The sequence below is a fragment of the Carcharhinus amblyrhynchos genome, chromosome 25 (assembly GCF_965287045.1).
Source record: "Carcharhinus amblyrhynchos chromosome 25, sCarAmb.v2.hapA, whole genome shotgun sequence".
Lineage (NCBI taxonomy): Eukaryota > Metazoa > Chordata > Chondrichthyes > Carcharhiniformes > Carcharhinidae > Carcharhinus > Carcharhinus amblyrhynchos.
In genome coordinates this window covers 541,222-553,944 of record NC_137348.1, presented here as the reverse complement: position 1 = coordinate 553,944, position 12,723 = coordinate 541,222, and the positions used below count along the sequence as shown (strand labels likewise).

General features: G+C 43.0%; 1 protein-coding gene across 1 annotated transcript in view; it reads right to left on the bottom strand.

The window, feature by feature from the left end:
- Positions 1 to 12,723, bottom strand: part of ttc16 (tetratricopeptide repeat domain 16) — a 180,920-nt gene that overhangs the window by 130,041 nt on the left and 38,156 nt on the right. The window contains exons 4-5 of the mRNA XM_080212074.1: positions 7,679 to 7,754; positions 233 to 335 (exon numbers count right to left, since the gene is read on the bottom strand). Coding sequence (XP_080068200.1) covers positions 233 to 335; positions 7,679 to 7,754 — 179 coding nt within the window. The remainder of the gene's footprint in view (positions 1 to 232; positions 336 to 7,678; positions 7,755 to 12,723) is intronic.

Here is a 12,723-nt window from a genome sequence, read left to right as displayed (position 1 = left end):
GATTTGTGCCTGAACCCAGAAAACTTGCTCACTCTCTCACTCATTATTGTTTAATGAATGATTAAAACTCTACCATCTCAATTCTTGCAATGGAAATTTCCTTTGGCCTCAGGTGGAATTTTACAACCTGGCTTGAGCAAGGTGATAAAATCCTGCCCAACGTGTATTATCGGTTCCATTTGTGACTCCAATAAATAAACTTAAAACAGTGCAAAAGTTCAATTTTCTTTACCTGGATATAATGGTTTCCACTTGTAAGTCCTTCCATTGTAAATACGGGAGTTAAAAGATGAACACTGCTCATCGCGGAAACTCCTCCCATTAGCTGGGCACTCCTGCAGCAGAAAGAAGAGCATGTTGAATTGCAACTTGTTGCATTGGACTTGGTTTCCACTTAGCTACATGATAGTAGTGATTACACTTCAAAGATAATTCATGAGGCATTTTAAACATCTTAAACATATTGCTAGATGAACGGTCTTACTTTTAACAGTAAGAAATCTAACGCCAGTTTAAAGTCCAACAGGTTTATTCAGAATCATGAGCTTTTGGAGCGCTGCTCCTTCATCTGGGGAGTGGAAAGGTAGGTTCACAAATACAGCATATATAGGCAAGATAATGGTTGGAATGGGAGTCTTTACAGGTAGACAGTGCAAGTGGGGAACCCAAGATCCCAGTTGAGGCTGTTCTCATGCTTGCGAAACTTGGCTATCAGTTTATGTCAAAAACTGATAGCCAAGTTCCCTACGCATGACCAGAATCATGGGTTCATGTCACACTACATGTATCCCCACTCTTTGGCCTGTAAAATCCTAGTAACTGTCCTGTATTGAGACAATTCACACCTCTAACCTTTGACTATCCTTCTCTCCACTCACACTGTCTGTACCTGAAAAGACTCACATTCCAACCATTATCTTGCAATTGGGTCTCTGTCTATATATGCTGTGTTTGTGAACCTACCTCTCCACTCAGATGAAGGAGCAGCACTGAAAGCTTGTGATTCCAAATAAACCTATTTGACTTTAACCTGGTGTTGAGACTTCTTACTGTGCCCACCCCAGTCCAATGCTGGCACCTCCACATCATATCTTTAACAGTAGCACATGGACTCAACATTTTAGAGAATGGACTTTGCTGTGCATGGTAGGTGTAATTAAATCTAGATAGTACAAGGGAAGTGGAAAGAACAGTTTGGATGTTAAACACATTTCAGAGAATTATACAATTCCAAATGTGTTGCAAGTGGAATGACCTTGTATTGGATATTTCAATTCTGGGAACAAAGATTTTCACTGTCAGCCCTATCTATGCCTCAATTTTATAGACTTCTATCAGGTCTCCACTGCTCCAGGGAAAAAACAACCCTAGTTTGTCCAGCCTCTCCTTATAGCTCATACTGTCTAATCCAGGCAGCATCTTGGTAAACCTCTCCTGCACCCTCCACATCCCTTCTGTAATGTGGCCACCAGGACAGAATGCCATACTTCAAGTATGGCCTAACCAAAGTTTTATAAAGTTGCAACATGACATTCTGCCCTTAATTAACAGCAATCATGCCATATGCCTTCTTTACCACCCTAGCTACTCGTGTGGCCACTTTCAGGGAGCTATGGACTTGAACCCCAATATGCCTCTGTACATCAGTGCTGTTCACGGTTCTGTCAGTAACTGTACCATTCGATCTCTCAAAGTGCCACACCTCACTTGTCTGGGTTAAACTCCATCTGCCATTTCTCTGCCCATATCAGTAACTGATCCCTATTCCATTGTATCAGAGAACAAAGAAAATTACAGCACAGGAACAGGCCCTTCAAGCCTGCACTGACCATGCTGCCTGACTTAACTAAAGCCCCCCCCCCCCCCCCCCCACAGGGACCATATCCCTCTATTCCCATCCGATTCATGCACTTGTCAAGACGCCCCTTAAAAGTCACTACCGTATCTGCTTCCGCTACCTCCCTGGCAACAAGTTCCAGGCAACCACTACTCTAAAATATCTGCCTCATACATCTCCTTTAAATCTTGCTCCTCGCACCTTAAACCTATGCTCCTTAGTAATTGACTCTTCCATCCTGGGAAAAAGCTTCTGACTATCCACTTTGTCCACGCCACTCATAATCTTGTAGACTTCTATCAGGTCTCCCCTCAACCTCCATGGCTCCAGTGAGAACAAACCAAGTTTCTCCAACCTCTCCTCATAGCTAATGCCCTCCATACCAGGCAACATCCTGGTCATTCTTTTCTGTACCCTCTCCAAAGCCACCACATCTTTCTGCTAACGTGGCAACCAGAATTGAACACTATATTCCAATTGCGGTCGAACTAAGGTTCTATAAAGCTGCATCATAACTTGCCAATTTTTATACTCAATGCTGTATGCCTTCTTGATTACTTTCTCCACTTACATTGCCACTTTGTGACCTATGTATGCAGATCCCTTTGTCTATCAATACCCTTAAGGGTTCTGCCATTTACCGTATTTTTTTAAATGCATTACCTCACGTTTGTCCGGATTAAACTCCATCCGCTATCTCTCCGCTTAAGTCTCCAACTGATCTATATCCTGCTGTGTCCTCTGATGGTGCTCATCGCTATCCGCAAATCCAACTTTACTAATCAATCCATTTTTCTCCAAATCATTTATATATATTACAAAAAGCAAAATACCAGCACTGATCCCTGAGGAAACCACTTGTCACAGCCCTTCACTCAGAGACACATCCTTCCACTGCTACTCTCTGTCTTATTTGACCAAGATGTAGAGATGCCGGCATTGGACTGGGGTAAACACAGGAAGAAGTCTCAGAGCTCCAGGTTAAAGTCCAACCAGTTTATTTGATAGTAATCCCACAATCTTGTAATCTCTGGGATTACTATCAAATAAACTGGTTGGACTTTAACCTGGTGTTCTGAGACTTCTTATTCAACCAAGCCAGTTCTGTATCCTTTGACAATCTTCTGCACTATATACAACTATGCCTGTGTCATCTGCAAACTTAGGGGCTTTTTACTCTTACGTGAGAAATAAAAGAATAACCTGGGTGGGGTTAGGGCCAGTCAAGGACAGTAGTGGGAACTTGTGCATGGAGTCAGAAGAGATAGGTGAGGCGTTGAATGAATTCTTTTCTTCAGTGTTCACCAAAGACCGGGGCCACGTTTTTGAGGAACAGAGCGTGATACAGACCGATAGGAGGTAGATGTTCTGAAGGAAGATGTATTAGCAATTTTGAAAAACCCGAGGGTCGATAAGTCCTTTGGGCCAGATGGGATATATTCTAGGATTCTTTGGGAGGCAAGGGATGAGATTGCAGAGCCTTTAGCTTTGATCTTTGGGTCTTCACTGCCCACGGGGATAGTGCCAGAGGACCGACGAGTGGCAAATGTTGTTCCTCTCTTCAAGAAAGGAAATAGGAATGACCCTGGTAATTACAGGCCTGTTAGTCTTACTTTGGTGGTCGGTAAGTTAACGGAAAAGGTCGTGAGGGATAGGATTTATGACCATTTAGAAAGATGCAGCTTAATCCAGGATAGTGAGTATGGTTTCATGAGGGGCAAGTCCTGCTTCACAAGTTTGATTGAATCCTTTGAGGAGGTAACTAAGTGTGTAATGAAAGTAGAGCAGTTGATGTCGTATACATGGATTTTAGTAAGGCATGGGATAAGGCTCCCCACGGTGGGCTCATGAAAAAAACTGAGGAGGTGTGGAATAGCAGGAAATCTGGCCAATTGGATGAGTAACTGGCTATCTCATAGAAGGCAGAGGGTGGTGGCGGATGGAAAATTTTCAGACTGGAGACCAGTTACCAGCGGTGTGCCACAAGGATCAGTGCTGGGTCCTCTGCTATTTGTGATTTTTATCAATGACTTGGAAGAGGAAACTGAAGGATGGATTAGTAAATTTGCTGATGACACCAAGAATGGTGGGGTAGTGGATAAGGTGGAGGGCTCTTGTAGGCTGCAAAGAGACATTGATAAGATGCAGAGCTGGGCCAAAAAGTGGCAGATGGAGTTTAACCCTGGTAAGTGCGAGGTGATTCATTTTGGTAGGACAAATTTGAATGTGGATTACAGGGTCAACGGCAGGGTTCTGAGGAATCTGGAGGAACAAAGCTATCTTGGGGTTCATATCCACAGATCTCTGAAGATTTCCACTCAAGTGGAGAGAGCCTTGAAGAAGGCCTATAGTGTGTTACCATTTATTAACAGGGGATTAGAGTTTAAGAGCTGTGGGGTTATGCTGCAACTGTGCAGGACGTTGGCGAGACCACATTTGGAATATTGTGTGCTGTTCTGGTCACCTCACTATAAGGAGGATGTGGAAGCATTGGAGAGAGTGCAGAGGAGATTTGCCACTATGCTGCCTGGTTTGGAGGGTAGGTCTTATGAGAAAGGTTGAGGGAGCTGGGGCTTTTCTCTTCAGAGTGGGGAAGGATGAGAGGTGACTTAGAGGTTTATAAGAGGAGGGGGATAGATAGAGTGGACATTCAGAGACTACTTCCTCAGGTGGATGTAGCTGTTACTAGGGGGCACAATTATAAGGTTCATGGTGGGAGATATAGGAAGGATGTCCGAGGTAGGTTCTTCACTCAGAGTGGTTGGGGTGTGGAACGGACTGCCTGCTGCGATAGTGGAGTTGGACACTTTAGGAACTTTTAAGCAGTTATTGGATAGGCACATGGAGCACTCCAGAATGACAGGGAGTGGGATAGCTTGATCTTGGTTTCGGACAAAGCTCGGCACAACATCGAGGGCTGAAGGGCCTGTACTGGGCTGCACTGTTCAGTACTGTACATGAAAAGCACACTAGTGAAGGATTATGAGAAAGATCAGAAACTAACAAAGGGGAAAACTCTGTCTTCTTATAGGCACAAACAGTATAACAGTGGTAAAAGGAATAGGACTGATTATGACCTAAAAGGGAATTTACACATGGAGATCGAGGTAAATGATCCCCAGGCCAACTGACAGATGAGGGAACTGTCCTTAGATGGGTTAAAAATTGATAAAAAGAGGAAGTGTTGAATACACTTTAAATGAAACGTATCCAAGAATACTGAAGACTGGAAACTGCAGGAGCTGACTATAATCTTCTGGTCTTCTCTATGCTCAAGGGAGGTGAGAATTGCAGGTGTTGTGCCTTTATGCCAAAAAGGTTGTAAGGATAGCCCCAGTAATTGCAGACTATCAGTGGTGGACAAGTGAGAAACAATTATTCAGGATAGAATAGTCCTGGAAAAGTATCAGTTGATTAGAAAGAGCCATCATAGATTTCTAAAAGGGAAGTCATTTAACTAACTTGCTAGAGTTTGAGGTGCAGGTCGATAAGGATAATGCAGTTGATGTGGTGTACACAGACTTTGAAAAGGCATTCAAAAGTGTCAGACCAGAAGAATTGTTGCTCATGGAATAAAGAGACAGCGGCAACATGGATTCAAAATTGGCTGAATAATAGGAAGTACAGCAATAGTCAATGTAAATTCTCTTGGGCTGGAGGAAGGCTTCTATTGATGTTCCCCAGAGGTCAGTGGGACCCTTGCTTTCCCTGATATATAGGAATGATCTAAATCTTGGTGTGTAGGCGACAGTGTCAATGCTTAAAGATGACACAAAAACTTGGAAGTAGATGGCAGATGAAATTCAACGTGAGATAAGGCAATTCATTTTGTAGGAAGAACATGGAGACAATACAGAATAAGGGAGGATGCAGGAGGACCTAGGTGTATATGTGCACAGATAAAAGGAGTATGGCCAGAATGGGCTTTATTAATAGGGGCAGAGTGTACAAATCCAAGGATGATGTGCTAACCTTATACAAGACATTAGTTAGACCCAAGCTGAAATATTGTGGAGAGTTCTGGATGCCACATTATTGAATTGATATGAATGCATTGGAGAGTACACAGAAGAGGTTTAGAAGTATGGTTCCAGGGTTAAGAAACTTGAGGACAAATTGGAGAGTTAAAAAAAAATCATTTATGGGGCATGGGTATTGCTGACTGGGCCAGCATTCAATGTTCATCCCTAGTTGCCCTTGGAGGGAGTTAGAGTCAACCATATCGTTGTTGTACTGGAATCACATGTAGGCCAGCAGACTGCCTTCCCTAAAAAGGGCATTCATGAACCAGATGGGTTTTCCCCCTGACAATCAATAGTTTTGTGGTTATCATTTGGAGATGCCAGTGTTGAACTGGGGTTGGCACAGTAAGAAGTCTCAACACCAGGTTAAAGTCCAACAGGCTTATTTGGTATCACAAGCTTTTGGCGTGTTGTATTCATCAGGTGAGTTACCCCAGTCCAATACTGGCATCTCCAAATGACGACCATAAAATTATTGTTGATTGTCAGGGAAAAACCCATCTGGTTCATGAATGCCTTCCTTTAAAAGGCAATCTTTATAGTCATCAATAGATTCTTAACTCCAGCTTTTTTTAAAAAGCTAATTCAAAATTCCTCCCATCTGCTGTGATGGGATTTGAACAAGGATCCCCAAAGCATCAGCTGAGTTTCTGGAATAATAGTCAACAATATTAGCCCTAGGCCTTTGCCTTCCCAAAGGAGGAGGTTGCAACCGTTCTCCTTGGAGAGAAGTTAAGAGATTTGATAGAAACATTCACCCATGAGGAGGCTGTAGATTGAGAAACTATTCCCATTTGTGAAATGATCAAGAACAAGAGAGCACAGACTTAACATGATTTTCAAAGGTAATGGTGAGTGGTTGGGGGTCTGGAATGCCTGAAGATTGGCAGATATTGTGCTTTTGTTTAAGGAGGACTGCAGGGAAAAGCAAACCAGTGAGCCCAATATCTGACATAGGCATTATAAGAAAGATGTGGAGGCACTGTAAAGGGTGCAGAGGAGGTTTACCAGGATGTTGCCTGGTATGGTGGGAAGGTCTTATGAGGAAAGGCCTTACGAGGAAAGGCTGAGGGACGAGGTTATTTTCATTGGAGAGAAGAAGGTTACGAGGTGACCTGATTGAGGCATACAAGATGATCAAAGGATTGGATAGGGTGGACAGTGAGAGCCTTTTACCTCGGATGGTGATGGCTAACACAAGGGGACATAGCTTTAAATTAAGGGGTGATAATTATAGGACGGATGTCAGAGGTAGGTTCTTTACGCAGAGGGTAGTAAGGTCGTGGAATGCCCTGCCTGCAGCAGTTGTAGAATCGCAAAACTTTAAGGGCGTTCAAATGGTCAGTGGATAGGCATATGGATAACATTGGAATAGTTTAGGTTAGAGGGTCATTAAATTGGTTCCACTGGTCAGCAAGGGCTGAAGGACCTGGACTGCGCTGTAAAATTCTAAGTTCTAAAACTAGTACAGCCATAGCAAAAACTGGTGGAATTGCACTAGTCGGTCACCCTTATACGCACTCCTGGTTGGGCCAAATGGCCAGTTTGTGCCATATATCTTAGATAATGCTTTTGAAGGCAATAGAACTGAACAGCAGACAATGAGTAAATGACAAGTGATTTAGTATTGCCCAAGAAAAATGTCTACACCTTTTATTTATTCCCTGTACCATATACCCAGTGTTCTTGTAGCACACTTCCAGCCATGTGTACATGTATGTTTTTCAAGTAGCACACTTCCATCCAGAAGTGTTTCCTTGTATGCTGATCATATCATAATATCCAAGCCAAATTGTCAGGAGTAAGCGGTTTCACTGACCTGTACATTGCACAGATGATATCTTTTAGAAGTGCCTGTGCAAGTCTGGTTACCAGTTCCTATCATTGTTAACCTTCTGTTAAACAAGACATGCAAACATTACAAGTTATTTGCAATGCAAGAAAAAAGAATTGTATCTTTATTGTTCATTCAATAAAAGCTCTCCAGAAAATTGAATCAAAACTTTATTAAATTTACAAAATGAGGAAAAGTACATGCATTACAAAATAATTCAGAGTGAAAGCAGCTGTCAGCAATCACATGCTGCAGGCTGGGAGTCTAATGAAAGATTTAAAATCTTGGGCTGGATTTCGTTGACATTCAGTCAAACTGCAGCAAGAAAACATGGCATGAGCTCAGTGGTATCCTACCCAAATCCCAATGGAACCTGCTCTGGTCACTCCATTTCTTGGTTGCCATGTGAATGCTGACAGTGGGGGCAAATCTGGACATCTACCTCAGTTCCTGTTTCTCCTGGTAGGTGTGTCAATAGGCCCTGGGGAGGTGGTGGTGGTGGTGAAGATTCCCAATTATTCAGATGAGTGAAGGCCTGGCAGAGAATCTCTCCTTTAATTTCTTGCTAAATTCCCTCAAAAGGTGTGGCTGAAATTATTCGTCAGGCCTCTTAACTCTTGTCTAGCATGCTAGCCTTTGACTTTGTACAAGAACCCCAAATTCCTGTGCTGCAACTTTCTCCATTCAAATAATATTCAGCTTCTTTATTCTTCTTACCAAAAGGGCATAACTTCAAATTTCCCTACATTATATTCCACCTGCCAAGTTTTTGCCCACTCACTTAACAGGACTGTCCCTTTATGGCCTCTTTAGGCAGGATCTCACACTCACCATCTATGGGAATAGCAGTAGGGATTCATGTGGTGAAACATGGAAGTTGTAGATCTGGCCAGCAACTTCTGATTTTTGCACTGCTTGCCAGTGATGTAATAAGGTTTGAACATTTTAATTTAATAAAGCCTCCTTTGCCCTAATCCAACCTTTGTGGACCTGAGCACAAGCTTTCAAAGCCCTGCCCCTTCATCAGGTGAGTCACCCACCTGATGAATGGGCAATGCTCTAGAAGCTTGTACTACCAAATAAACCAATTGGGCTTTAACCTGATGTTGACAGGCCTCTTACTGCATTGATCCCTCTTGGTACATTCCATTTAGTTGTGTATTCTCTAACTATTTGATCTCCCTAAACACATTGTTACAATCCATCTGCCACATCACTATCCACTCAAAGAATCTCATATTGAGGGGAATAGCCTCAGCCATTTACCATTTATATAGATGATCTGGAGGAAGGGGCTGAGTGTAGGGAACGAAATTTGCTGATGACAAAGATGAGTGGAAAAGCAAATTGTGCAGAGGGTGTGGAAAGTCTGCAGAGGGATCTGGGTAGGCTGAGTGAGTGGGCAAGGACCTGGCAGATGGAGTATAATGTTTGCAAGTGTGAGGTTATCCACTTTTGGCAGAAATAATAGTAGGAGGGATTACTATTTAAAGGGTGAAAAGTTGCAGCATGCTACAGTGCAGAGGGACCCTGGGGGTCCTTGTGCATGAGTCGCTAAAGCCCAGTCTGCAGGTGATCAAGAAGGCAAATGGAATGCTGGCCTTTATAGAGAGAGGGATAGAACATAAAAGCAGGAGGTCTTGCTGCAACGGTACAGGGCACTGGTGAGGCTGCAGCTGGAGTACTGTGTGCAGTTTTGGTCACTGCACTTGCACAAGGATATTTTGGCCTTGGAGGGAGTGCAGAGGAGGTTCACTAGGCTGATACCAGAGATGAGGGGGTTGGACTATGAAGAGAGACTAAATAGACTGGGTCTGTAATCGTTGGATTTTAGAAGGATGGGGGGGGGGGGGGTGAAATCTTATACAGACATAAGATAATGAAAGGGATGGATAGGATAGAGGTGGAAAGATTCTTCCTGCTTAGAAAGGATAGCAGGACTAGAGAGCACAGCCTCAAGGGGGTGCAGTTTAGAATGGGGTTGAGGAGGAACTTCTTCACTCAAAGGGTGGTGAATTTCTGGAATTCTCTGCCCGTTGAAGTGGTGGAGGCTACCTCGCTAAATATACTTAAGTCACAGGTAGATAGGTTTTTGACAGACAAGGGAATTAAGGGTTATGAGGAGAAAGCAGGAAATTGGAACTGATCCACTCCAGATCAGCCATGATCTTATTGAATGGCAGGGCAGGCTCAAAGGGCTAGATGGCCTACTCCTGCTCCTATTTTTTATGTACTTAGATAAGATAGTCTTTTTCCTCAGGGAAGTGGAATTGAAAACTAGAGGGCAAAAAGGTTAAAAGGAGAGAGGGGAAGATTTAAAAAGGAACTTGGGGGCAACTTCTTCATGCAGAGGATGGTGTGTATATGGAATTAACTGCCAGAGAAAGTGGTTGAGGCAAGTTCAATAGCAACATTCAAACAGGTATATGGATGGGAAAGGATTACAAGGACATGAGCCAGATGCAGGCAATTGGGAGTAGCTGAGAGGGCATTATGGTCAGTGTGGACCAGTTGGGCCAAAGGACACGTTTGTGCTGTATTGCTGTGACCTCAATTCTAAATAAATTTGTCAGGCATGATTTCTGCTTCCTGAAGCAATGTTGACTATTTGATTACATACAAATGCTCCAAGAGGGGAGATATGCAAAAGAGTCCAGAGGGGCAATCTGCCTCCCCCACCTCCCTGCCTCAATTTATGTATTTTAAAAGCATTTAGAGAGTTACATGGATATAGAGGCATGTGGTCCAAACATGGGCAATTGGGACTAGAATAAATGGCAAAAGCTGCGTGGCATAGACAAACTGGATTGATGGCCCACTTCCATGCTTTTTTTTAAAAAAAGCTTTTATTGGTAGAGGGATTGCGTTTCGGAGCCATGAGATCATGCTGCAACCGTATAAAACTCCAGTGCAGCCGCACTTGGAGCATTGCATACAGTTCTGGTCACTGCATTATAAGAAAGATGTGGAAGCATTGGAAAGGGTGCAGAGGAGGTTTACCAGGATGTTGCCTGGTATGGTGGGAAGGTATTGAGGAAAACAACCCAAAGTTCTTCAGCCTTTCATTAGACAGAAGGTTAAGAGATTACCTAATTGAGGCATACACGATGATCAGAGGATTAGATAGGATGGACAGTGAGCCTTTCTCCTCAGATGGAGGCAGCTAACACGAAGGGACATAGCTTTAAATTAGGGGGTGATAATTATAGGACGGATGTCAGAGGTAGGTTCTTTACTCAGGGTAGTAAGGGTGTGGAATGCCCTGCCTGCAGTTGTGACTTGCCAACTTTAAGGGCATTCAAATTGTCATTGGATAGGCATATGGATAACACTGGAATAGTTTAGGTTAGAGGGTCATTAGATTCATTCCACTGGTCAGCACAACATTGAGGGCAGAAGGGCCTGTACTGCACTGTAATGTTCTACGTTCTATGCTGCAAACCTCTGACTCTAGGTAGTAGAAATAAGATTTACATGAATGTTGCCAAGGTTTGAAAGTTGCAACTATGAGAAAAGATTGGATAAGTTTGTTTTCCTTAGAAAAAAGGAGATGCAGGGTAACTTTTGATTGGACTGATCTTGCATTATTGATTTTTCCTCTACACCCTAGCAATGATTAACACTACATTCTGATTCACTCCTTTCCATTGGTATGCTTGATCTGTATAACATGCAAGAAACAATATTTTTCACTGCATACCTCAATTTGATTTATTGTCACACGAGTATACAAAGTTACAAGGTACCTAGGTAGGACAGACAGGATTCTCTTACCTTGCAGCTATAATGAGGGGACAAGGAAAAACTGTCACCTAAAAAGTGACAAGCATCTGGAATTCACTACCCTAGGCTAAAGTATTTAATTCAATTTAAGATACCCAAACCTATACTTGATGTGGTGTAACATGGGATTAAAATGAGCAGCTAGTTTCTTTTTATAAAAATCTGATTTTTGGCAGATACAATGATTTGAACAGTCTTTGTGCTGTAACTTTGATTTTAATTTGCTCACTGCTGAGCTTAGGGTGACTGCTTCCTCCATTTAACTGTACAATGTTATCAGTCTTCCAGAACCACAACTATAACCACAGAATTAGACAATGGTCTGAGCCTCTACTATTCTTCCCTTACTATCCTGTGTGGTGACTTATCTTTAAGGGTGTTAAGCACTTGTGATTTCCTCCCTCACTATGTTCATGCAATCTACTATTTTACATGCCAATTCCTTAATTACAATGGCTGCTGTGTTACTGTTTTATGAAAAAAAGACACAAGGAGAGGGATTGAGTCACTTCAGAGGCCTTTAAAGCAGCAGACTGGACCTCGTTTGATAAGGTTCACCATGGTAGGCTTCTGCAGAAAATGCAGATGTATGGGATTGGGGGTGATCTAGGAAATTGGATCAGGAATTGGCTGGCAGATAGGAGACAGAGGGTGGTGGTTGATGGTAAATATTCGTCATGGAGTTCGGTTACGAGTCGTGTGCCTCAGGGATCTGTTTTGGGGCCACTGCTGTTTGTAATTTTTATTAATGATCTGGATGATGGTATAGTTGGGTGGATTAGTAAGTTTGCTGATGACACCAAAGTCAGAGGTGTGGTAGATTGTGAGGAAGGGTGTCATAGTTTGCAGGGTGACTTAGAAAGGTTGCAGAGCTGGGCCGCGAGGTGGCGGATGGAGTTTAATGTGGAGAAGTGTGAGGTAATTCATTTCGGTAGGAATAACAGATGTGTTGAGTATAGGGCTAACGGGAGGACTTTGAATAGTGTGGAGGAGCAGAGGGATCTAGGTGTATGTGTACATAGATCCCTGAAAGTTGGGAATCAAGTAGATAAGGTTGTTAAGAAGGCATACGGTGTCTTGGCGTTTATTGGTAGGGGGATTGAATTTAGGAGTCGCAGCGTCATGATGCAACTGTACACAACTCTGGTGCGGCCGCACTTGGAGTATTGTGTGCAGTTCTGGTCCCCATGTTACAGGAAGGATGTAGAGGCTTTGGAGAGGGTGCAGAGGAGGTTTACCAGGATGTT